The following is a 24,608-nucleotide window of genomic DNA, read 5'->3' as shown; positions in this document are numbered from 1 at the left end:
AAGCAACGTTGGTTAAGAGTCTGGGTGTGAATCTTGACTCTGCCACTCAAGTGCCAGGTGAGTCACCCAACCCCATGGAGCCCGATCCTTCAACTGTGGAAAGGGGACAGTGACTGTGACCATGACACCTCACTGGGCTGCTGCAGCATCTAACGGCGCTTAGCCAGAGTTCCTGTTGGCACTTTGCAAGGACAGCACGAATGCTGCTGTTAGGTCGTCACGCGTTCTGACTGGAGTTCAGGGAATGCCGCCGACCCTGCCTCTCACAGGCAGAGACGGTCACAAGACCTCACCCTCTGGTCCTATACGTTCTCATCAGGGGAAGCTGGGTGAAGACTACACAGGACGTCTTATTTTAGTAACTTCTTGTTAGTCTAAAATCATTCCAGTATAAAAAACTATCTTAAAGAAGACATGACACATACATGTGCCCTTCCACCTTTCCTTGGCGAAACCGAATTTTGAGCGTAAACCCTTCAGGGGTTGGTCTTTCAAGCTGCTCCTTGCCGCATCGTCAGAAAACAAACAGAAAGAAACAACAGATTTCAGGTGTTGCCTACAGTTCTAGCGAGCTAGGTCTGGGCAGCTTCCTGACACACAAGCCCACAGTCTACACCACTCTGTGAGAAAATGACTACATTTCTGGGTTAAAAAGGAAGGTGGAATGAGTCAAAGTACAAGAATCTTATATCCTCCATTTGTTTTTGCAACAATGTTCCCGTCTATAAAATGTGCATCCTTGGCACGACGGGACTACCAGAGAAGAGGGGACGGAAAGTCGTGCACACCTTTAACTAATGATGTTGTATCGTGTCAGAGCTACTGTTTGGCTAGTTTGATTATCTGTGTGCTTTTCACAATGGATTTAACAGTTATCCAGTCTGAAGTTTCTTCCCCGTCAGGGACCATTATCCTGCAGCCGACACAGCAGGATACTGCCCTGGTGTTGAAAAAGGCAATTGCTAAGATGATTTAAGACAGAAGGAGGCTTCCCTCCAAGGGGCCAGAGGAAAGTGATGACGGTATATTCTGTCCCTGATGGTGAAAGGAGCCGGTGGTTGGAACCTATAGAAGGAGAGGTCAGCCCCTGAAGAAGGTGACAAGGAAAGCGTCTGTAGTTAGCAGAACTGTAGAAAACGCGAACAGAGTCCGCAAATTTTGATAAGCAGGGTAGGAACATGAAAGATGAAATTTAGAAAAGCAGGAGGTAACAAGCATCAGTACAAAACCAAAACAGTCCTAAGGTTTTGAGTGGCCATAAATCAGAAATTTCTAAGAGACAAAATCCCAGAGAAAAAACAAAGAACAGATTAATACAATGGTCTGAGCTGGACATTAGCACATTCAACATAGCAAGAGAGAATCTGGACGTGTTTTCAAAGGAGATGAGGAGAAAATGGAGAGCACACACCCCACTATGACTGTGTGGGACATTTCCATAAGGTGAATTTTCAGAGGACATGTTCAAAAGTTGGAAGGGAGGGTGCTGGAGAAAGAAAAAAACAAAACAAAACTAAACTAAATACAAGAGCCCAGAAGCTGTAAAATCCTTGCCAGGAAGGCAAAAAGTCAGAACGAGCTGATGCTAATGGAGACTGTCCAGGACAACGAAAGGGGCTTTAGAAGTCATGTTCACAGCATAAAGACGACCACCTGGTAAGAGGTGACAAAACCAACAGAACTACTTGACTCCCACTTTGCTCCAACTTTCCCACTAAGGAGAATGACGTACATGGCAGAATGAGCATTGTTCTGTGGGAACTGAGGCCTGGGACAGGGGAAGGGGACTCCCTTCAAGAGTTCCAACCTGTCACAGCTCTGAAAGCTTCCACCGGTGATCAGAAACCTCTGGCGGTATCATCATGGAGACACTGGGGAAGGGACTGGTGGGGACAGACAAATGCTCTTCTGATTTGTTAAGGAAGAGGGGCTAAGAGGAGGGAAGGCAAAATTTGCGACTGGGTTACTGAACAGAGAGCTCATGAGTGCTTAGAACAGAAAATGATGAACCACAGGAGTTAGCATAGGATCTAGAGGGCCACTTCCAGAAATTCACTGTGGGCATCAGGCATCCTGACTCCTACAGGGCAGCTGGCGGACTGGGTGTAGAAGTGGTGAGTGTACGGTGTCTGTTTCATGGCTTGTAGTTTATTAAAAAACAGCGCTCAAGGTTGCTGATTAATTACTTGCTAGAACCAAGAGGGAGTAGTACTTAGGCCTGAGCCCAAGGAATGATGATGTACTGGTGTAACAGATTTGCATTTCAGTCCAAGCTGGGAGTCTAGCTGGTTGACTGACAGCATCCACGGTCAAGAACAGCAAGCACATGCTGAAATGAAGATCCAAAATTAATATGACAATAGTTAATAAGGACAGAGGTTTTAAAAATTAAGCCTTGGCCTATGAAAAAGATTTGGTATATTAAATTGTCTGTAAAGTCAACATGCAACAAGAGGTGATTGATGTGGCTTCCAAAATAATAACCACACTGGTAGACAGGCTCAACAGGAGCAATGAGAATGCAGCGGGAGGACTGCTGGGGAGCGGGTCAGACAGAGTGCAGAGCAGAGGTCTAGAGCTGGGCTCTGGAGCCAGACTCTCCCCTACTTTCATCCCGGCTTGTCATTTACTAGCTGTGGAAACATGGCCCAATGCTTAACACCTCTATGCATCGGTCTCCTCAACTATCACATGGGAAGGAAGATGGTACCAGTACCTATCTCACTATCTCACAGGGCCATTTTGAGGACTAAATGAGATAACGTATGTAGAGTGCTTAGAACAACGTTTGGCACATCGGAAGCACTCAATGAATGTTACTAAGGAGAGAAAAATGTGAGGAGGTTGGAATAGTAAGACCACCAAGAGAAGGTGTATGAAACCGGTTTAAAAATGAAATATGGTGTATGTGTGAGTGCATCTGACTCGATCAGTTCTGGTCCGTTCTTTTCTGGCCCAGCCAGACAAGAGAAGTGGTAACAGTCCTACTGCATTATTCACACGCGGAACCTCAAACAGACTGCTGGGCTCAGTTCAGGTGTCAGTTGGAGAAGGCCACTGTCGACAAAGACAACAACAAAGGACCAAGCCCAAGGAGGCAAGGGTTCTCTCAACCTTGCATTGCAGATGACGAATTTCCAAGACTTGTGAGCTAGTGACCAGGAAAGAAAAGGCCATGGTCTTCAAATATGTGGATATGTGTGGGGTAGAACAAGGCAAATCCTGTGCCACTCTGGAAGTCAACAAGATGACCTGGTGGGCCTTACAGGGAGGCAGGTTTGGGCCCAGTCGGAGGAAGGCCACTATAGGACAGGTGTACCCAACAGGGAAACTGCTGCGTGCCAGCACAGGGAGAACCAGATCCTGGAAAAGTTTGGTAGAAGCTGGCTGGCTGGCTGTCAGGGATATAGAAGGTTCAGTGAAATCACTTTTAAGGTCCTTGCTGACCCTAATATTCGATGATTTTAGGAGATGAAATGGCCCAGAATAATTTCAGCTGCAGCATTTGGATGTAAAACAGTATCCGTCCCTGCCCTGGAGTCAGCAGGCTTGCTCTGTAGCCTTGGTCATGCCAGGTCAGCAGCAAGGGTGATTCGGATTAAAACCAACCAACAAACAAAGAGCTAAATGAATTAGAGGAAACTCAACTGAATTTTACTCAACTGCATGTATCTGGGGATAGATTTAGCCTAAGAATATAGCATTCAAGCAGTAAGAGCTTTCATGATCCTGTTTCCAGTGTTGTAGTCTGAAGGAAAGGGCGAAGGTGAGAGAGGTGCATAAGCAGTAAACCTGAGCTGGAATCCTCATAAGCCAGGTGAAAAGGAGCCCCATGCCCCATGCAGGGCGAGGGTGATCAGAGTGAAACGCAAGCTGTCAGTCGGCCACACACATTCAGAACACAGGAATACAGAGAACCTGGAAATTAAGGGAGGGAAAAGGAGAAAAGGTAGCAAGGGAAAACTCTGTTGGTACCGCATTGAAAAAACCCCATGACTCTATCCTGGAAAGAGGCAAATGAGACAAACACCGGCCTTCTTTTTGTAAGGGGAGGCTAGAAGCCCTTTTTGAACACCAACAGCACGTGTGGTGCTGTGTGCCGAGATAGTGGAAGGGTTCATCTCATGACTCAAAGAGGAGCAGATGGTCTGTGGGAGCTGAGGAAGGACGTTTCCCTCCTGGGCGGAGGATGGCACAGCGCTGGGGACTGGGAGCCACACGGGGTGGAGCCTAGCCTGGGTTTGCAGCCCAATACATACCAGGATATAAAACAGGATAAGTAGTTGGGAGAACAGCTCTCCTCCCAGTCTCGCGCACAACTGTGTACGATTTAGGTCTTATATTTAACATGTTGTGCATTAACAGTAAGACCATTCACCACAGCGTTGTTTGTAAAAGCAAAAACCTAGAAATCTCCAAGATGTCCAATGGTTAACAGGTGGTTACATAGTTAGTTGCGGAACATTCAAAAAAATGTACGTGTGTTGATAATGCAACAGTCAGGATCGTATTATTAAGAGAAAAATGGAAGATAGAGCATGTAGTGGAAACAAATTAACACACACACACACACAAACACACACTCATGCATATATACTTGTACTTGAGGGATGCTTTCCGGAAGTGAATCATCTCTAGGTGGGGTTGTTAACCATAGACACTGTGGAGAGGTCTTCCAGGCATCCAGTGCTAGAAATGGCTCCTTGGGTCCCATCCAGTGCCCTGAGGACACCAGCTGCCTCCTGCCATAATTTCATCTTCCATCTCTCCTTCAGACATTGCTAGTCAACTCTGCTAAGGTTGCAACGATGTTACGAGATGTTCTAAAATATCCAATGATTTCCATCAGTCCCTCTCTTTAAAAAAAAATTTGAGATATAATTCACATGATAAAATTCACCATTTTAAAAAAAAGTACAATTCACTGGCTTTTAGTATATTCATAAGGTTGTGTAACTATCACCAGTACCTAACTGCAGAACATTTTCATCACCCCAGAAAAAAGATCCCACACCCACTGGCAGTCACTTTTCATTCTCCCTTCACCCCAGTCCCTGACAACCATTCATCTACTTCTTGTCTCTATGGATGTGCTATTCTGAATATTTCAGATAAATGGAATCATACAGCACACGGCCTTTTGTGACTGGCTGCTTTCACTTAGCCTTGGGTTTTCAAGATTCATCCATTTTTATAGCACATAACAGTACTGCATTCCTTTTTATGGCTGAATGATATTCCACCGTATGAACAGAACACATTTTATTGATCCATTCATCTGCTGATGGACATTGGGGTTGTTCTCACTATCGGCTATTAAGAATAATGCTTCTATGGACATTTGTGTACACGTTTTTGGGTGAACTTACATTTTCATTTCTCTTGGGTAAATACCTAGGAGTAGAGTTGCGGGGCTGAATGGTAACTACACGTGTAAACTTCTGAAGAGCGGTCCGACTGCTCTGCAAAGGAGCTGCACCCGTTCACTCCCACCAACAGTGTAGGAGGGTTCTAATCTCTCCAAAACCTTTCTACCCTTGTTCTTATCTGACTTTTCAGGACAGCTGTCCTAGTAGGTATGAAGTGATAACTCACTGAGTTTTGATTTGCATTTCCCTGATGGCTAGTAGTACCACATATCTTTTTATGTGCTTATTGGCCATTTGTGTACCTTCTTTGGAGAAATGTCTATTTAGATCCTTCGCCCATTTTTCCCCCTTCGTCCATTTTTCAATTGAGTTATTTGTCTTTTGTCCAACTTTTGTTGAACTGTAAGAATGCTCTATATATCCTGGATACAAGTCCTCTCAGATATATGATTTGCGAATATTTTCTCCCATTCTGTGGGTTGTCTTTCCACTTTCTTGATGGAACCCTTTGAAACACGAAAGTTCTTAATTTTGATGAAGTCCAATTTATTGATTTTTTTCCCCTTTTGGTCACTTGTATTTTAGTTTAAGAAATTGTACCCTAATCCAAGGCCATGAAGACTTATACCTACGATTTTTTTTCTAATAATCTTATAATTTCCACTCTTACATTTAGGTCTTTGATCCATATTGAGTTAATTTTTGTATGTGGTACAAAGCAAAAGGTCTAACTTCATTCTTCTGCATGTGGATATTCAGTTGTCCCATGGCCATTTGTTGAAAAGACTATTCTTTCTCTCACTGAATGGTTTTGGCACCCTCGTCAAAAACGGAACGACCATAAGAGAAAGAAGAGTTTTTTCTAGACTCTCAATTTCATTCCATTGGTCTATATGTCTGTCCTTAATGCCAGTATCACACTATGTTGATTACCCCAGCTCTGTGGTAAGTATTGGAATTGAGAAGAGTGAGTCCTCAACCTCTGTTATTTGGCTATTCATTCTGGGTCCCTTGAATTTCCATATGAACTTTAGGATCAGTTTGTCCATTTCTGCAAAAGGAATAGGCAGCTGAAATTTTGACACTGGTTCCATAGATCAGTATAGGGAGTATTGCCACTTTAACAATCTTAAGTCTTCCATTTCATGAACACAAGCTGTTTTTCCATTTATATGGTTCTTCTTTAATTTCTTTCAATAATGTTTTGTAGTTTCCAGTGTATGTGTTGTACTTCTGTGTTAAATTTATTCCTAAGTATTTAATTATTTTTTATGTTATTGCAAATGAATTTGTTTTCTTAATTTCATTTTCAGATTTTTACAGCTAGTATATAGAAGAAACACAATGGACTTTATTATATTGATCTTGTATCTTGTAATCTTACTGAACTTGTTGATTAGTTCTAACAGTTTTTTTGCAGGGAGGATTCTTAGGATTTCCTACATATAACATAATGTTATCTGCAAAAAGAGATAGTTTTACTTCTTCCTTTCCAACCTGGATGCCTTCGATTTCACTTTCTTGCCTAACTGCCTTGGCTGGAACGTCCAGCACAATCTTTCTTTTTTTTTATTTTTAAGATTTTTTATGTATTTATTTGACAGAGAGAGAGACAGGCAGTGAGAGAGGGAACACAAGCAGGGTGAGTGGGGGACGAAGAAGCAGGCTCCCAGTGGAGGAGCCCGATGTGGGGCTCGATCCCAGAACTCCGGGATCATGCCCTGAGCCGAAGGCAGACGCCTAACGACTGCGCTACCCAGGCGCCCCCTCCAGCACAGTCTTAAGCAGAAGCATAACCAGTCTTTTTAATTCCTTCTCTCCTCAACCATTGACATGAAAGAGGAAGAAGCCCCCATAAAACTGCACTTTAACATGTAGTAGAATGTTCTTTTGTGTCTTTGCAGCAGGTCCAGGCAAACACCTGTATTGTTTTTTTGTCCGCCATTCTGGGTCAAAACTATTGGCCAAAACACAAACGAAATGGCAGTGTGAGAGGATGAGAGTTTTTCTGAATGGGAAACTAACACTCATTAGCCAAGAATTTAATGTATATCGTGCTAGGACTGGCTGAGTGAGTGAAACGTCCCCAGAGGCTGGGCAAAATAAGAGTGAATTATTATAGATCGGTTTATGTATATGAATTATTTTTTAAGGAAAATATTTTTAAGGATTATAATGAATCAGTGCCACACAGGGCAGCAATACAGAAGTATGCATATATACTTATAAAATTTATTTTGAGAAGGAGTCACAAGAAAATGCTAGCAGTGATTATTTTAGGGTGAAGACTACAAGGTTGGGGATGAAACTTTACACCTTTCTAAACTGTTTGGGTTTTCTTGTTATGTACTTTTAACTAAACTGTGATTATGAACTGTTTTATTTCTTCTTTATGTTTTTCTATATTTAAAAAACCCTATCAAATGTAATTGCAAAAATGAAACACCGTGTACAGTAAATATGTAATTAGGGGCTTATCAAGGAGAATTCCATCCCTCCTTTAGAAATACCTGAGTGATGAATAACCAGGGAATGGTCTAGAAAAATGAACAGGGAGTGTTATTTGAGTTCAAATATTCAGGACATGTCTGTCATCTTTGCGGGTAAAAGAAGTGAGAACTGAGGGAGTCCCTCCAACAGGAAACAGGAACTGAGTGGGCAGCTCAGGGGGATAGAGCTGGCCTTCGAAACAGGAAAGCGCAGAGGCTGCTTCTGGCTAGCTGAGAGCCTTTAAGTTTGTCAGAAAATGCTGGCACAGGTACAGCCCCGTCCTGTCACGAAAGGGTAGAAACTGTCTACACAGCTAGCTTGCTAGTGAGTGTGGTTCCAAAAAAGAGAACTAGACAGAAACAGTGGAGGTGAAGGGGATCCTGGGCCTGAGGGATGGAGAATGATGGGTAGGAATCGCCGGATACATATGGAGAGACCTCAGGAACTCTGTAGGCCAGTGTCAGCGGTTGGAACCCAGGTAAGAACTCTCAAAGCCATAGAGGCAAGAATTGCCTTCTTCTCTGGGCTGTGGTCAGAATCTGCTCAGAATGCCAGGGGAATTGCACCGGGTGGAGCCAGAAGGGACACCAGCCCAGCCCTAATGTAGAGATTAGACCATAAGTAGGTCCCAGGAAGGTATGAAGATTCCATTTGTCTCAGAAGCATTGCCAAGTTAATTCTGACCTCAAGCTATTAGTTTGAGCATCTTTGTTTAATGTTCAAACTTTTTGGGGTTTGTTTTTGCTTTTAATCCCATCTTTTCATTTGTAACCAGGCATTTTTGCCTCCCCCGGCCCCTCTCTTTTTAAACATCCTCTTAACTTCCTAATAAAATTAACTTTTTGGGCATTCTAGCCAATTGCAAGTTTGTCAAGAGGAAAAGTAGTTGTTTCCAGGCTCTGGTGGGTAAAGAGACAGGAGCAGGGTGCCTGTGTGGTCACCAGGGGAGTGTGGCAGCAGTGAAAGAAGAGATACAAACCAGAATAAACCAGAAGAGAGTGAGGCTGGCTGTGGCAGCTGCATCCTTGTGTCCTCTGTTACTCGTTGGGCAAACATTGACCAGGTGTCAGAGGGTCTAGATGACAGACCCTAAGACGTGTTGAGTATTTACTATAGGATGAACCATTGGAAACTGACAATACTGAGCCATTTTAGATCCACCAAAATGGCAATTCTCTGTGATTCAACCCAATATATGTATTCTAACTGACTTGTGTGTATTCATCACATTATCCCCCCACACTCATCTATAAAGTAGAAACAACCATGTGTATATTCCCATGTTATAGTGAGGAGACCAAAGCGCATTGTGCTTGTGTAACTCTCTAAAGGTTGCACAGCCAGTTGAAGAGTCAAGATAGGACTCAAACCCAGGCACTCTGGCTTCCAAGCTTACTCTCTAAACCCTAGACTACTCTCCTGGCTTGAGATCTGAAGACCAACGTAGTCTGGAGATAGCCCAGGCCTGCATTCTCAGATGGTTTTTCTCTAAAATGAGGCAGGACAGACCAGGCTTTGGCCAAGAAGGAACTGGGGCTGTTGCCTTTCACTCTGTTAAAGTCATAACAAACTTCACAAAGCCCACATATTCAACCACTTCCTTTAATGGGTCAATCCTTATCTGCAATCAGAGAAAGCTTTACATCATATTATTAGAAGCCTTCTTTGAAGCTGTATTGACACTTCGACCAGTTTCGAACTTAGAGCCTTAGGCCAATCAGGAAGAGCATCCCAAGCTCTTCTAAACCCAGGTGTGGGTTCCTGAAATGGACACCCAATTCCATCTGGCTTCTAGACTCTTGTCTCTGATCGTGTGTGATCTCACACGTTGGGTAACCTTTCCAGAACTCCCATTTTCATTATGTCATTCCTGGGACTGAAAATAGCTCCCCAACGCCTGGATGGTCACATGCAAACTCTTGAATCTGACCTCTAAGGAACTCCATTACTTAGCCTGTCCCTCCCTGGCCCTCTTCGGTCTCATGGGTTCCTGATGGCTATCCTCACCAGGAAGCTCATTCTCACTTAATGCCCATTTCCATAATTAACCTACTGTTTACGCCTGCCAGGCTTTGCTCCTTGAATTCCCTTCCTTCCAGCTCTTTCCCAGTGTCAATGCTAGCCCTTCTTACCATCCCAGCTCAAACCTCACACCTTCCCAGCGGCCCTTTCTAGCTAAGCCTACCAATACTAACCTCTCAGTCCTTAGAACTCTGAGGATACAGCCTAGGGTTTTTCTATGTACTGTGTTGTGACCAGTATTTCAACTCTATGTAAATAATATAGAAAGAACATCAGGGACAGAGCTTATCATCTATGACATTCATTTCCTCAACATTTATCAAGTACCCATTCAGTGCCCAACCCTGTAGTATATAGAGGTAAAGAAAACACAGTCCCTGGGTTCAAAAGGCTCATGACCTAGAAGAAAGATGCATTAGGTTAGACCATATGAAATTGCTGTTTCTGTAGCTTAAAAATGGTCAAATATTGGCTATATAATGTGGCTCATTACAAATACAATAATCAAATAACATAGTAAGATCAGGGATGAGGATACAACCAGAGCATGTAGGGGGTACAGAGGAGGGTCATGCACTTGTCAGGAGACAGCCTGAGACTTTTGGAACACAGAGATATATGTGCTGAATCGTGACGATCTGGAGTCATGTGACAAGGGGAGGATATTCTAATAGAGACAACATGAAGACAAGCAAGGAGATAAGAAAGAACAGGTAGACAGTAAATGTTATGGGCTGCATTATATTTCTCCAAAATGTTTATGTTGAAGCCCTAACCCCCAGTACCTCAGAAGGTGACTCCATTTAGAGATAGGGCCTTTAAAAAGCTAGGTCAGTTAAAACGAGGCATTTAGTTGGTCGCCTTTATGAGAAGAGGCGATTCGGACGTACAAAGAGACACCAGGAGTGCAGACACGCAGAGGAGGGACTGTGTGAGGACTCAGCGAGAAGGGGCCACCTGCAAGCCAAGGAGAGAGGCTGCAGCAGAAGCCAAAACTGCTGACAGCAAAATCTTGGACTTTCAGCCTCCAGAACCGTAAGAAATACATTTCCGCATACTGGTCTGTGGTATTTTGCTATGGCAGCCCCGGCAAACTGATACCATAGGGTTGGAGATGAACTAAGTGAGGTGGCTGGAGGGTGAAGCAAACGATGGCAAGAGAAGAGACTGTCCTACCAGGCAGGACAGCTGGTGTGGGGCGCTGTGCCCACTGTGTTAAGGAACCCGACGTTTCTCCTGGAGGCGAAGGGAAGCTTTTGGAGAGTTTTAAGCAAGGAGGTGGCAGAATCAGAAGGCGTTTCAAGGAGAGCTCCCCAGTGGCAACAAGGAAGGTGGATTTGATGACTAGAGACAAAAAGATCAATTCGGAGGCTGCTGGATTGGTGCCAGCGAGTTATTGAGTTCCAACCAGGGAGACAGCAGTACGAGGAATGGAGAAGGATCCAGCTGAGAATACTTATGAGGCAGGTTCATAGTGGTGGCTGAAACCCTCCCAGGATAAGGAGTGGAGAGGAGGGAGGAATCGGGAGACTTCCAGTTTTGACCTGGGACGAGCATGGGAACATGAGCCACCACCGATGAGCTCACTGCCATAGGAGGCGAGCCGATGGGGCCCAGGGAGTGGGGTGAGCAGTGTGAAAGGCCTGTAGGGTCACCAGGAAGACAGGATGTCACATGGGTAGCTAAGCAGTCACATCTGATCTTTGAGAGAGAGCAGGGCTGGCCTGGAGATGTGGGAGCCTCCAGCAAAGAGGGGAGGTACAGCCCCCAGTGCCCACTCCCCATTCACAATCCGTGGGGCCTTTATCATCTGTGTGCACATCAACTCCTGGCATGTTCTCCATGGCTCTTCATCAGATGTGGCTCTCAGGTGGCCCCAGCCTGTTTTGCCCGCAAAAACACAAGAGTCGGAAGTACGTGGGAACATACACCCATCGAAGCAATGGGGACGGGTGCAGGGATGTGTACACAGTCTGGGCTGTATCCCGGGGGGACAACTCTGAGACTGACCCACACCACCTCCAGAGCCAACCTAGGTACTTGACTTGGTATCACGGCACTGGCTTGGCCTCCTCCCCTTCTCCTCGCTTCCACTTCCCGTCCTAGGCAATCTTCCTAATAAATCTCGTCCACGTGAATCTTGGCTCCAGGCCTGCTTTTGGGGAATCCCACCCACGACAGAGGGTGTAGATGAGACCGCTCCAGGACAATGGGCGGCAAAGGGCAGAGCCCCCCTAGGGAATACCAGCTCTGAAGAGGCAGGTGAAGAGAAGGGCCTGAAGAAGAAGATGGAGGAGGGTCAGCGGAGGGGCACCCAAGAGCCAGATGACATGTTGCCAGGAAAGCCAGGTGACAGAGATTTCCAGAACAGCAGACTTGTCAATAGTACCAAACAAAGCAGAGGAGTCCCACTAACACAAAGGCTGGAATATGTTCACAGAATCTGGTGATCAGAACGGCAAAATGACCCCAGGAAAAAAATAGTTTCCCTAGACTCATGACCCTAGCCCACGGTTCCAAGTGATGGGAACTTCATTCTCCCTTCATAAATGGATCCTCCCTTCCCTTCTTTCTAAGTTCTAGATTTGTGTCAATGCACACACAATTCCACTGCCATCTCTGGAACTAGAAATGTGTCTTCAGTTGTACTGAGTCTGACAGGTTGGCTCTCGGGCCTCTGAGAGGTCGGAGATATGTGGGTGTTGATGAATTTACAGAATTGAAGGAAGAACATGGCTGATGGCCTCAGTTTTCCCAGGGGGACAGGAGGCAAGACAAGGAAGGGAGAGCAGGGAAGGGGGGAAGGTCTGGAATGGATACTGAAGGCCACAGGGAAGGGAGCTGCCTGGGGAAGAGGGAAAGGATTTGTTCCCGGCCTGTGGGACCACTGGAACCCGAAGTGGGCACGCTGGGGGTCTCAGGCCCCGAGACGGAGGAATAGCGGAGGCTGAGCCTCTGGGCTGGAGGTGGGTGTGTGGCAGTGACAAGAGACTCTCAAAGGAGGGGAACCTCCCATGAGACAGGTTTGGGTGGCTGCAAGTGGATGAGTTCCCATATGTGGGTGGGAAAAGACTGCTGTGTTCTTCAAGGATCAGAAATAAAAATTTTGAGAAAAACTTCAGAGGTGAAAGCTTCATGCATACCAGAGGTGTACATGTAGACTGATTTCAAAAGTCTTATTGTTTAATTGTTTACTATTTATTTATTTATTTATTATTATTTTTAAGGTTTTATTTATTTATTTGACAGAGAGAGACAGCCAGTGAGAGAGGGAACACAAGCAGGGGGAGTGGGAGAGGAAGAAGCAGGCTCCCAGCAGAGCAAGGAGCCCAGTGTGGGGCTCGATCCCAGGGTCCTGGGATCATGCTCTGAGCCGATGGCAGACGTTTAACGACTGAGCCACCCAGGTGCCCCATCCGTGATTTTTTAAAAAAGATTTTATGTATTTATTTGACAGAGTGAGAGGGCACAAGCAGAGGGAGCGGCAGAGGGAGAAGCAGGCTCCCTGCTGAGCACGGAGCCCGAGGCAGGGCTCGATCCCCGATCCCCGGACCCTGGGATCATGACCTGAGCTGAAGGCAGATGCTTGACCAACTGAGCCCCCCCAAAAGTCTTACTGTTTTAAGTGGAACATACAGAGCTTAGGCGTCATGCAAACTCAGAGCATGCGGCACGCACAGCTCGTCCGCCTACGGAGAGGGGCGCGCTGGGGCCTCCCCCGTCGTTATGGGCAGGCTTTGTGACCAGGGAATGGGGCATTTCTGAGGAAGGTAGGAGAAGACACCTGCGTTTCTCCGGAATTCCACCTTCCGTGGAGGCAGCAGCTAGGAGAAAGAGCCACATTAGGTTCTGGGCCCGTCAGCTCCTCCTCAACAGGATATACTGTCACGTTCTTCTCAGCACAAGCTTGACTTTAACAATGAATCCAGAAAAGAGGGGAAGTAATAATAAATCACAAACAATAAAAACCAACAGAGATTTCTTCTGACCCCGCCACCGTAGCTCTTCATCCCGCGGGCCTGTCGGAGTACACTAACACAGAGTAAGGCCCTTTAGAGAGAGAATGCAGGAATCCAGCAGCGCCCCCGGGACCAGAGGCACCGGAGACTTGCAGAAGGCCCTTCGCATCTTCCTTGGCAAGAGTCACGAGGGCTGCAAGGTCAAGGGTGGAGTGGGGGTGGAAACAACTGGAGAGCAGAGTGGTGGCGGCCAGCCAGAGCAGGACGGCAGTAAGACCAGTTTCACCTGGTGCACAGTTGTGCCCGGAGTTGGTGGACAGGTGAGGGAGAGTCTGAGGAGAACCACCGGGGTCTGGTATATGGGAAAAGCATCTTGAATAATTAACAAATGAGAAGAGGCGTAGAGTCAGTAATGTGACCCCTAACCTTTTGAAACTATGAGCAAATCGCCATGCCTCAAGAGCCTGCAGCCACATTACAGGCTTCCCAGCCAAGGAAGGCTGAGAAGGAAAACACAGGAACTGTTGTAACCAAATGAATCTCACAATCGGGTCAATCCAGGACACATCTGATGAGAGCCATGTTCAACACTGGATGTATGGAAGACACGATTGGAAAACGGTTCCTGTAAATGACTAAAATTAGCAAGCCAGAGCCAAACACAATTTTAGTTTTTCTCTTCTCACTTTGTTAATACTCCAATATCTATACTCAACACAATGTCGAGTTTTCTTCTTTCCTGATAGCCACCGAAATAATCAGACACATGCACTCATGTGTAAAAAGACAAAGATACTTGGTCCAAGAATACTTTTTTTAACCCTGACCTTCATATCCTTCCACAGTTCAAGATACCTGCAGTGGTTTTTTGGTTTTGTTTGGTTTTGTTTGGTTTTTAATGCAACTAAATGCTATATGGACTTCCTTGAAGGCAGAGAGAAAGTGTGTAGGGGAAAGGTCATTTCCATCCCTGGATTCCAATCTCTGTTCTGCTCCGTATCAGCTGTATGAGGCTGGACCTCTTAATCCCTCTTTCTGAGCTGTGAGTCGTCTAAGTATAGACGCCGAAGAGCCAGCAGGGGGGGTGGGGAAGGACTGGCAGCAGAGCGCAAGGAAATCTAGGAGAGGGTGACAACGAAGCCAAGAGAAGTGTTTTTAGAAGAAGGAGTGGTCAACCATGTGGAGAGCCGCAGCAAAGATGAGTAAGAGAAGCTTCCATTTTGTCTGTCAACACCGAGGACCGAGGAACATATCAAGACACAAACCAAGACTTCTAAATTGTTCTTGGTACATCACTTCAAGGCCATGGGCTATCTTGAAAGGGAGCGGAGGGGGGGGGCAGATAGCATCTTTGATTATCGTCTTGTTTTCAGCGACTTCTTTCCCAAGGTCTTATTTGCATATTAAAACAAAATAAAATCTGAGAATAAATTTTTATAACTCTGATTCTTTTTTTTTTTCCTTTCACTTTCTAATTTCTAGGCTCTCTGTGCCCCTTCAAGGGAGAATTCTAAAGGATGGGAGTAAACTAAACCTTGATTATGTAAGCCGGGGCAGGTTCATGAACATTTCCTCTTCATTGTAAGCACATCTGATAACAATAGTTTCCATGCTGATGTGCAACAAATCTTTCAAATGCAGTCATTTCATGGTTAGCCTAAATTTAGGCAAACACAATTTCTGAATACTAAGAAAAAGAAAAACAAATGCCATAATAAGCTTTCCAGCACAAGGGCCTAAAAATAGTGTATTTCTTCTCCCAGCTCTACACACACAGGAAAAGCTCTTGGCCATCAGAGGCTGGGTTGATCATAGCTCCGCCGAGTCCAGACAGAAGGTTCTCCTCACGTGCGTACTGACATCCCCGTGTGTGGCTGGCCTGCTTATAAACTGAGAGCACATTTCATCAACTAATGTTCATTATGACGTCCCCTTCTCCCCCCACACCACCAACTTCCCGAGCCCCTCTGCTGGCTCTCCACCTTCCACCTCTTCCCTAGCTTTCCTCTTTCCCTGGTGATTTCAGTGTGCTCAAAGTTTTTAGTATTTATAGACTGAAAGTTCCAATCTCTCCAGTGAGCGGCTGACTCATAGACCCCACTAAGTTCTCAATATTGAGTATCTCTTTGGCATCCCAAACTTAACGTATAGTAAACTGGGATTTTTTGCTTTTCCTTCTCAATGTCTTGGCTGTCTCACCAAACGGCGCCCCCATCGACCCAGTGGCTCAAGTCAAAAGCCTGGAATTATTCTGGACATTCTCATCTCTCTCTTCTCCACACTCAATGACCAAAGACCCACCAGCTCCACCACCCGAACACGTCTCAGATGGGTCTGCCACCGCTGCCACTAGGACATCTTGCATATGGATGACTGCGAGGTTCTAACGGTCCTCCTTTCCATCCCTTGGTGGCCTGCAGTCCATCCCCCAGCTACCAGAGCAGCCCTGAAAACACAAGACAGACCAGGATCCCTCCTGGCTACAGGCCCTGGGGCGTGTTCCATTGCAGTTTGGCCTACGGTTCGCTGGCCTGACTCCTGCCTGCCTCTCTCTGCCCATCTGGCCACACCGCCCTCCTTTCTGTTCCTCAAGCACCAGCCTGCCAAGCCCTTTCCTGCTTCAGGGCCTGTGTGGTTCTCAGAGATGCCTTCCGTTCCTGCCACTTCTCACCATCTGAAACGAGCTGTGAAGGCAACAGGGTCCCACTAGGCAGAAGCTAGGTGAGAGCGGGGACCCTGTCCACCACCGTCATGGGGATAGCTGTCCCACTGGCTGAGGGCAGAGGGGTGCAAGAAGCGGGGCTGGGTGGGGAATACAGGGCTCCTGGCTCTGGCTCTAGCTCTCCTAAACAACGGATGAGTCAGCAGACCGCAGAGGTTTTGTACAGAGCGAGAGCGGGGGACTTCTTCTTTGTGGGAAGAGCGGCCACACCCCAGGCGGCCATGCGGCACAAAAGCGCCAGCCAGCCTCCCTGGGGCCAGGCTGGGCTTGATGCATTGCTCTCAGACTTGGGCCTCAGTGGGCAATCCCTGTGGAGGGGGGATGTTTATTTAAAAACAAACAACCAAACCGGTTCAGGCTGGCTTCTGCCCCAAAGATAGACTGGCCTTGTCATCTAAACTGGGGGGCGACTGCTGGATGGCTGTCTCCCCACCTGACAGCGGATTCCACGCCCTTGGCTGTAGTGGAGGGGGGGCGGGATGAAAGCTTCTGTTGTCATAGCAATCGCAGTATTCCTGGGGCCTAGGCTTGGGCTTGCAGATAAACAATGATTTAGAGAAACGAAGAAAATGAACAAAGCAGAGAAGGGCAAAAACGGAATATGGCAAGCAGTAACCCTAGAAGTAAGCACTGCAAGACACACGTGGAAACCACACGCAGGAGCGAGGAGTGGAATCTCCCCAGGCACAGGAGTGGCCTCCTGCTGGGAAGACCCAAAACAAAAGGCGCCATTGACACCAACATCTGTTACTACTAAACACTTAGGAATCAATATTTTCCTAAAGGTTTGTTGTTGTTGTTATTGTTGTTGTTTTTCTTTTGGCTTAGAGGGTGACTATGTGTCAGACTACCAAACCCCCACCTTGTCCAAGTCCTCAGCCACCACACAAAGTGACTATTAGAACTTCAAACAAAGAATTTGGTCCTGGAAATGGCCTTGTGTTCATTTTTTCCTGAACAGAGACACCAGAAAAACGTCAGAGGGTAAATCTAAACCCACGCCCTGAAAGACTTCAAACATAACAATCACATCCCTGGGAAGATGAGTGACCTAACCCAATTTGATTTAAAAAGGAAAGAGAGCAGATTTAATAGCCGGCCAGGATGCGTCTTGAAGGGAAGGAGGGGGAGGCAGAAGATGAGAAGGGAAAGAGATCGCGGGGCGCTTTACCTCAACACCTGCATCTCCTCGGGCGAGTTCCGCACCTCGTCCTGGAGGCGACACCAGCGCAGACAAGCCTTCAGCTCCTGCCGCTCCTGTGCCTCGTGGGGGGCCAGCTGCTTGGGCCACAGACACACAAACACATGTGCACAAAACAGTCACTGTTGTCCTTGTGTGGGATCACAGCCGCCCGACGGAGCAGCCTGCTCAGTTTCAGGGTGACAGCACAGATAGCCTCCCCGCCGTGCCTGACACCCCATCAGAAAAATCACAGGGCTAAAGGGGTCTGGTAGGTCCTCACATGAAGACCCAGCCGCTCACTCTCCTGCTGGTGACGGAGCTGGGCCTGGCTGTCTGGAACCCACCCCCTCACACACCCCAGGGCCCAGAAAGAGCAGGCTTCCCTAGAGGGCCGTTTTCACTCTGATTCCATCCAGCCCTTTCCTGCTTTGTCTTCCTGCACAGGGTGGGGAAGGTCGCCTCCATTTACCTCCTGCTTTTCCCAGCCTTCAGTTTGGTTAAGGGCTGTTTACAGTGGAGCCTGCTAATTCTGTCCAGATGATTCTGTCTGCATATAACCAGAAAGAGTGTGTTGCCCGGATTCACTCCGGGGGAGGGGGACGCCATCACACCCTGCCCTGCTGGCGAGAACCGGCCACTGCCACTGGGCGCATGGGGCCCCATGGCTCAAGTCTCTGTAAGGGAGGGCAGCAGAACATCCGCCTGGGAGGGAGATGTCAGTATCAACATGCATTTCTGGAAATGAAAGATCCTTAAGAGTTGATTCAACAGGTATTTACTGAGTCTCTGCCAGACCCTGGGTCCATCATGGACACAGCCTGTAAGAACACTAGCCACGAGAGTGTGGCGATGGTAGAGGTAAAGGAAGGACCTAGATGCCCTCTGGCCAACCAGGTGAATCAGAAGCCTTCCCTGAGGAGGTGGTAGGGCCTGCACCAGTCCCCGGGGAAAGCAGGAGTCAGCCTGGGAAGGAGGGATTTCAGGAAGAGGGAAAGCATGTGCAGGGTTCAAGGGGCCTGGAAAGAGCATGATATGTTTAGAGAACGGTGAGGGATGTAGTCGGGCGGGGAGCGGGCTATTACCTGGGGAGAGACAGAGGTGCCAAGTAGCCAGCAGAGGCCAGACGAGCCACAGGTTCTGTGTGCCCTGTTGCTAGGGGCCAAATCATGAGTGGAAAATTCATATGTTGAAGCTCTAACCCCCAATGTGACTGTACTTAGAGATGGGACCTTTAAGGAGGTAATTATGACTGATGAGGTTATTAGGGTCGGCCCTGGTCCAACAGGACTGGTGTCCTTACAAGTAAAGTAAGAGACACCAGAGCTCGCTCTCTACATGGGCACAGCGGAAAGGCAAGGGACAACATAGAGAGGAGGTGGCCGCCACCAAGCCAGGGAAGAAGGGTGTCACCGGAATCCAGGCCTGTCAGCGCCTTGATCTTGGACTGCCAGCCTTCAGAACCATGAGCAAACAAGTGTTGTATAAGCCCCCCAGTCTGTGGTATTGTGTTACGGCAGCCCAAGCTGACACCTGTGAAGGAGGTTAGACTTTATCCAGGTTGATGACAAGTTACATGATGCAATCTTGCAACTAACTCAATTCCCTTCCCCCTGTGGATCACCACTCCAAGTGGAACGCCACTCTCTATCTCTTCGTTCAGTGGTTTCCCACTCCCTCACTTTGCCGTGCTCGCTAATGTTCAGTGCTGCAGAGCACAGTCACCTGGGCAGCAAGTGGCTGATGTGCACCACCCCCTGTTCCCCCGAGGCATCTGCTGCTGACCAGGAGAGTCCGGCGGCTGACCCACCCTCCCCTGCCCTGAAGAGCCTTCCTCTTCTGCTTGGAAGGTCGGCTGCAGACACTCATCAGGGACCAAGAGCAGCTCCTTCAAGGAAGGAGCTAGAGTAATCGACGTGCTCTGGAAGGGTTTCCAAACTTTGTGCTGGAATCCAGAATGGCCACCTTGCTTCACACCAAAGTGTTTTCACATATTGAAGAGATACTGCCTAGACCCTAAAGGATGACGAGGTGGGTTGTCCCCTATTCCAGGTTAAGGGAAAAGGAGGTACAGAGAAACCACAACTTCTGCTTTCCCTTTGAGGCCCATGTCAGAAGTCACCTTCTCCAAGAAGACTTTCTGGATCTGCTCAGGCCTGACCTCTCCCACTTTTGAACTCATACAATATTTGGTGTCTGCCTCTCTCTTCTAACTTATTTTCCTCTTCCTTCTACCGTGTGCTTTTCTTATCCTCACAGTTAAACTATGACCTCTTTCAGAGGAGGGCTGGGTCTCACTCATCCTTTTATCCCTACAGGTCTAGCACAGAACGGACACACAGAAGGTATGCAGCTGTGGGACGAGGCCAGACCGGCTTCATGCCTCTATTAGTGGAGATGGACATATTCAGAGCAGTAAGAGGCAGGACCTAAGCAATGAGACTCAGGACTGACCCTCTGAAAATATGGGCAGGGGCCAAAGCAATGGAGGAGTGCTTTTTGGGGATACAGGAGATAAAGAACAGAGAGATCATCGTTAGATGCCTGAAATATACTCACGATTACCAAGAACAGCACAAATCTGATCGTCTCAGGACAGAAGCACCCCAGAGAAGGATGATGATAGAGGCTCAATTATATCGGCCTATTTAACCCTTGCTGAATGCCCACTGTGTGTTAGTCAGGTGGCGGGAAATGCAGAGAGAAAGAGAAGAGAAAAAGAGCACTGGCATTTCCTGCACGAGCTCCATAATTATCCCACTCACCATGCCAGTTGATGCATTCTTACACGTATTTTCCAAATGAGGAAACTGAGGGTCAGGGAGGCTATGTAATCTACCTACACTTCCAGAGCCAGTCAACAGCATGGCTGGGATTCCCTGCCCGATCCGACTCCAAATGCCACCACCTTGCCCGGATCTGCCACATGGCCTCTCTTCACTGTGTGGCAGGGGACACAGATGCACACGCTGCTGGCCAAGGTGCAGCGGGGGTGGGAGGGTGAATAAGCTGCAGCTCCACTCTGAAAGAGGTCACAGTCTAGCTGCGAGGACAGGAGGAAAAAGAAAGAAGTGAGGAAAAAGAGGTAAGTACCAAATCCTGTGGGAGTTTAAAGCTTCTAGAAGAGTAAGTATTGTGAGTGGAATGATCAGTCTGGGCTATCCAGAGAAGGTGATCTTCGGCTGGTTAGTGAAAAATAAACAGGATTTCAACAGGCAGAAGGAACTTGAACAAAAGCATATAGGTATGCACAACCTTGAGGATTTCAGAAAACGTTAACTAGTCCAGTGTGTAATGGGTGGGAATGGCCAGGAAAAGAGTGACCAAATATTAGGAACTGAAAAATAAGCAGGAGGCAGTTTAGCTGCCATATCCTCGTTAGAACCGGCAGTCAGTTCTTTAAAGTAGAGGTTGTAAACTGGGAGCGTGGTGCCCATACCTCTGGGTATGTTTAGTTGGCATAGGATTTTTACATTACTAAATTTCACATAAAAATCCAGATTTAGAACTTCCTTTTAAACAACTAGGAGGCCAGGCTCCACCGAGCCCGCCCACCGATACCCACCACACTTGGTCCGAGCAGAGGGGAGGCTGCCAGCTTGTCTCTGCCCTCAGCATTCCCTAACCTACAATACCAGCCGCTTTATTCTTCATTACTTGCCAGCGGACATCTGAGTTCATGCCTCCTGATTTAAATTTTCATCTTATTAGTAAAAAAAAAAAAACAAAAACAAAAACCAAAAAACAACCAAACACAAGTCAGTGTCGCCACAACCATAACCACAGGGGAGTGCTTGAGCATGCCACGGCATGACCTTCTCTTCTAGTCTTTGCTCACACGTCTACCATCAGAGAGGCCTTCTCTTGGTGCCTTGTAAAACTGGGCTTCCCTGCCACTCTGCCCAGCCTCAGCTGCCTTCACGGTGCTCACCACCTGCCATGGCAGGGGTGTGTTTGTCTGTTTCACTGTCCCCTCTCCTATCCCTACAGGGAGAACCCCCCAGGGCTCAGGGACTCCCCTCTCTCCCCAGCATACAGCACAGTCCTAGCGTGCCAGAAGGCCTCTCCGAATCTGTGGAATGAACAGATGCCCACGAACAGAATCTGATCCGGGTCGGGAAATGCTTAGGGTCACTGTAACCCTACCTGCTGCGCTTCGGCCCAGAACACGTCTTCCAAGTGAGTGGCGAACCCTTCACTCAGCCACTCCTCCGTCCAGTCCCGGGCCCCGATGGCTAGGCCAAACCAGGCGTGAGCGATTTCATGGCAGAGCCGGGTCCCACAGAGATGGCTCGCTCCTGTCAAGACGCTCTGAGAGAGGAAGATGATGTGTGGGCTGTGGATAATGGAGGAGAAAACACACGGGAGTCTTGTTAGAGCCTGCCCTCGCGGCTGCCCCACGGGGCGGCTTTCTCAGCCTGGCGAGCCTGTTATTCCCGTATGCATGCCAGATCACGACCCATAGGCTTGCAGCTTAGATGCTTTCAGAAATAAATCAAGCGGCGGTTTACGTTTCTGGCAGCGGTTGAGGTGGCTCTTTGTGCCAAGCAGTTGTCTCCGTCATCCAACGGCTATTACCTGTAATGAGTAACCTGCACCAAAGTTTTATACCGAAGAAATGACAAGGCAATGGAAGCATTTACTCTGAAATCTGGACGGTAAAAGAAGAGCAGGTGTGAGACTGTGAAGCCCCTGTTGTCAAGAGAGTGATCAAAGAAGCCCCTTCAGCCAAAAATCTGAGCAGCTTACACACAAATTGAGAAGTCATGCAGAAGGACAGGAAAAGCCGAGAAGAATGGGACCAAAATTTTCCATTTCAGACTGGGGCTGGCTATGGAGTTAACACACTAACAGGTGTCGTGGATGGGCGAGGTTTCCCAGAGACTCGGAGAAGGGCTGAGTCTCCTTAAGGCAAAGCTTCTCAAAGGTCTCATCTCCTCCTGGTAGATGCTTATACACTTACAAGGCCTCACAAAACTGGGCAGGGCGTGGGGGGGCGGGTGGGAAGGAACCCACCCAGGTGTGCAAACGCCCCCGGGGCTGGCACCAGCTGGGGAGATTTATCTAATCGCATTTTCCATACCTTGTTTTAAAACCCCAAATACCATGATTAGAATTGCACAGACGAAGTGGAAGAAAGGGAGGCTGGAAGCAGAAGAGATGGAGAGAAAAACTTCTGTGTGTCCACCTTCCACATTGCTCATTGATCCAGGACTTGTTTACAGTTTTATTCATGAAGAATTTGCTCTTAAAAAACCCCAAAAAACCCCAAAACCTCTCCTCCATCAATCGAACGAGAACAGTTGTGAAACCTCCCAAATTAAGAAACTGTACACACTGGTTCCTTCCTTCAAAAGCCATTTGTTTGCTATCATGTCGGGTGCACACAAGCCAGGACCGCGCGCTGATCCGTCCTCCGCCCCCACGGCCACCAGTGGAGAAAGCCCCACCTGCACTGCCCTTGCACAACATCGCCCATTCAGCTCCGAGAGCTCCACTGAAATCACAGGGGCCACGTGTGCCAAAATAGACAGCTTTCATGTGAAATAATAACAGGGCAGGCACGCAAATGAAAAGCGTCTGCCAGGCCCTCGGCCGAGCCCACCAGAAACCCCGGGAATTAAAAGTGCACTTGGGGCATTTAGGACACGGGGGTCATGCGCGGCAGGCGCCAGCCAACAAAAAAAGGAGGCAGGAAAGAGCGAGAATGGGAGGGAGGACAGATGGAAGGAAGGAAGAGAGGAAGGCGGGAGGAAGGAACGGAGAGGCACAGGAGCTAACCTCCTTCTTACTGAGAAAGTTGCCCCGTGGAGAAGACAAACTGCGAAACCTGGCATTTTCAAGTCAATGACCCCTTGCTCTGGCATGTGCAGCGCTACAAAGAAAAGCCACAGAAATGTACCAAGTAAATAACATTCCAGACATACTGCTGGCAGCACTTCACCCTTTTGGCTAAAACAAAACAGAAGTAACTGCAGGCCTTGTAAACAGGCTCCAAGACAAGCCTGTGTCGGAAGGGTCTGCGGGCCAGAGACACAGACGGTGTGCACACAGTGACAGAGACGGGAGGGCTGACCCATCCACTCAACCCAGGGAGGTTACACAAGCTGATGACTGAAATCACAGCCAGACTGGTCACGAAGAAAAAGCCTGCCCTGTCCGCGGTGACCGCTCGCTGTTCTGTCCCAGTGTGGAAGCCTAGCCAAGGCCCATTTATGCAAATATCAAAGTCTAGAGAGCCTGAAGGAATGCACAAGAGCAGCTGCGTGGGGGGGGGGGGGTGGTTGGCTGTGCGTTTTCCTGCCCTTTAATCTTTTCCCTCCAACGGCCTTTGTTGTCTCCACCAGACCTCCTTCCCCACCTGCCAGGACTCCACCGGGCCCAGCCCCAGTGTGTCTTGGCTAGGCTCAGGACCGAATCCTACACTCCCACTTCCCATCCCCAGTCCCTTCTTCCTAGCCGGGAATAAATGTACTTCCTACTGTCTTCTGAGAAAGATCAAAGCTTAAATGTCCTCCTGGGTCGGAAGGAAGGGCGTTTCACTTGATATAAGGGACCCTATTATCAGTGGAAAACACGACCTTCTCCCTGAAAAGCAATTTTCCAGTTGAGAACCAGATCCTAAATCGTCCTGCAGTGGAGTCGGCCCTCTGAGGTGGGTTTTACCTGTGGGCTACTCTGGGGTCATATTTCCCTGTGAAGGAAATGGCTTCCTTCTTAAAACTAAATTAAAAACATGGAGTCAGGTTTTGATAACCTTTCTCAAGGGTTGTTAACAAAATTTTGACATAAAAGAACCAATAGAATTTACTTTTAAGGAGAATTTCCTCCTCTCCTTTCGACCCTACAAGTCAGAATTTCTCCTG

At 47.7% G+C, this 24,608-nt stretch overlaps 1 protein-coding gene across 25 annotated transcripts in view; it reads right to left on the bottom strand.

The window, feature by feature from the left end:
• The window catches only part of AOPEP (aminopeptidase O (putative)), a 324,976-nt gene that overhangs the window by 124,097 nt on the left and 176,271 nt on the right, over positions 1-24,608 (bottom strand). For 21 of the 25 annotated variants that reach the window (XR_004621807.1, XR_004621808.1, XR_004621812.1 and 18 more), the window contains 2 exons: positions 21,889-22,078; positions 17,734-17,840 (listed from right to left, as the gene is read on the bottom strand). The exons of 1 other annotated variant lie outside the window; for it this stretch is intronic. Coding sequence is in view for 15 of the 24 variants with exons in the window: in XM_034647316.1 (XP_034503207.1) it covers positions 17,734-17,840; positions 21,889-22,078 (297 nt within the window). In the remaining 9 variants the exon portion in view is untranslated. 3 more of the 25 variants (XM_034647330.1, XM_034647331.1, XM_034647320.1) reach the window with 3 other exon arrangements.

This window comes from Ailuropoda melanoleuca, chromosome 17 (genome assembly GCF_002007445.2).
Source record: "Ailuropoda melanoleuca isolate Jingjing chromosome 17, ASM200744v2, whole genome shotgun sequence".
Taxonomy (NCBI): domain Eukaryota; kingdom Metazoa; phylum Chordata; class Mammalia; order Carnivora; family Ursidae; genus Ailuropoda; species Ailuropoda melanoleuca.
This window is presented reverse-complemented; position numbering and strand designations above follow the sequence as displayed.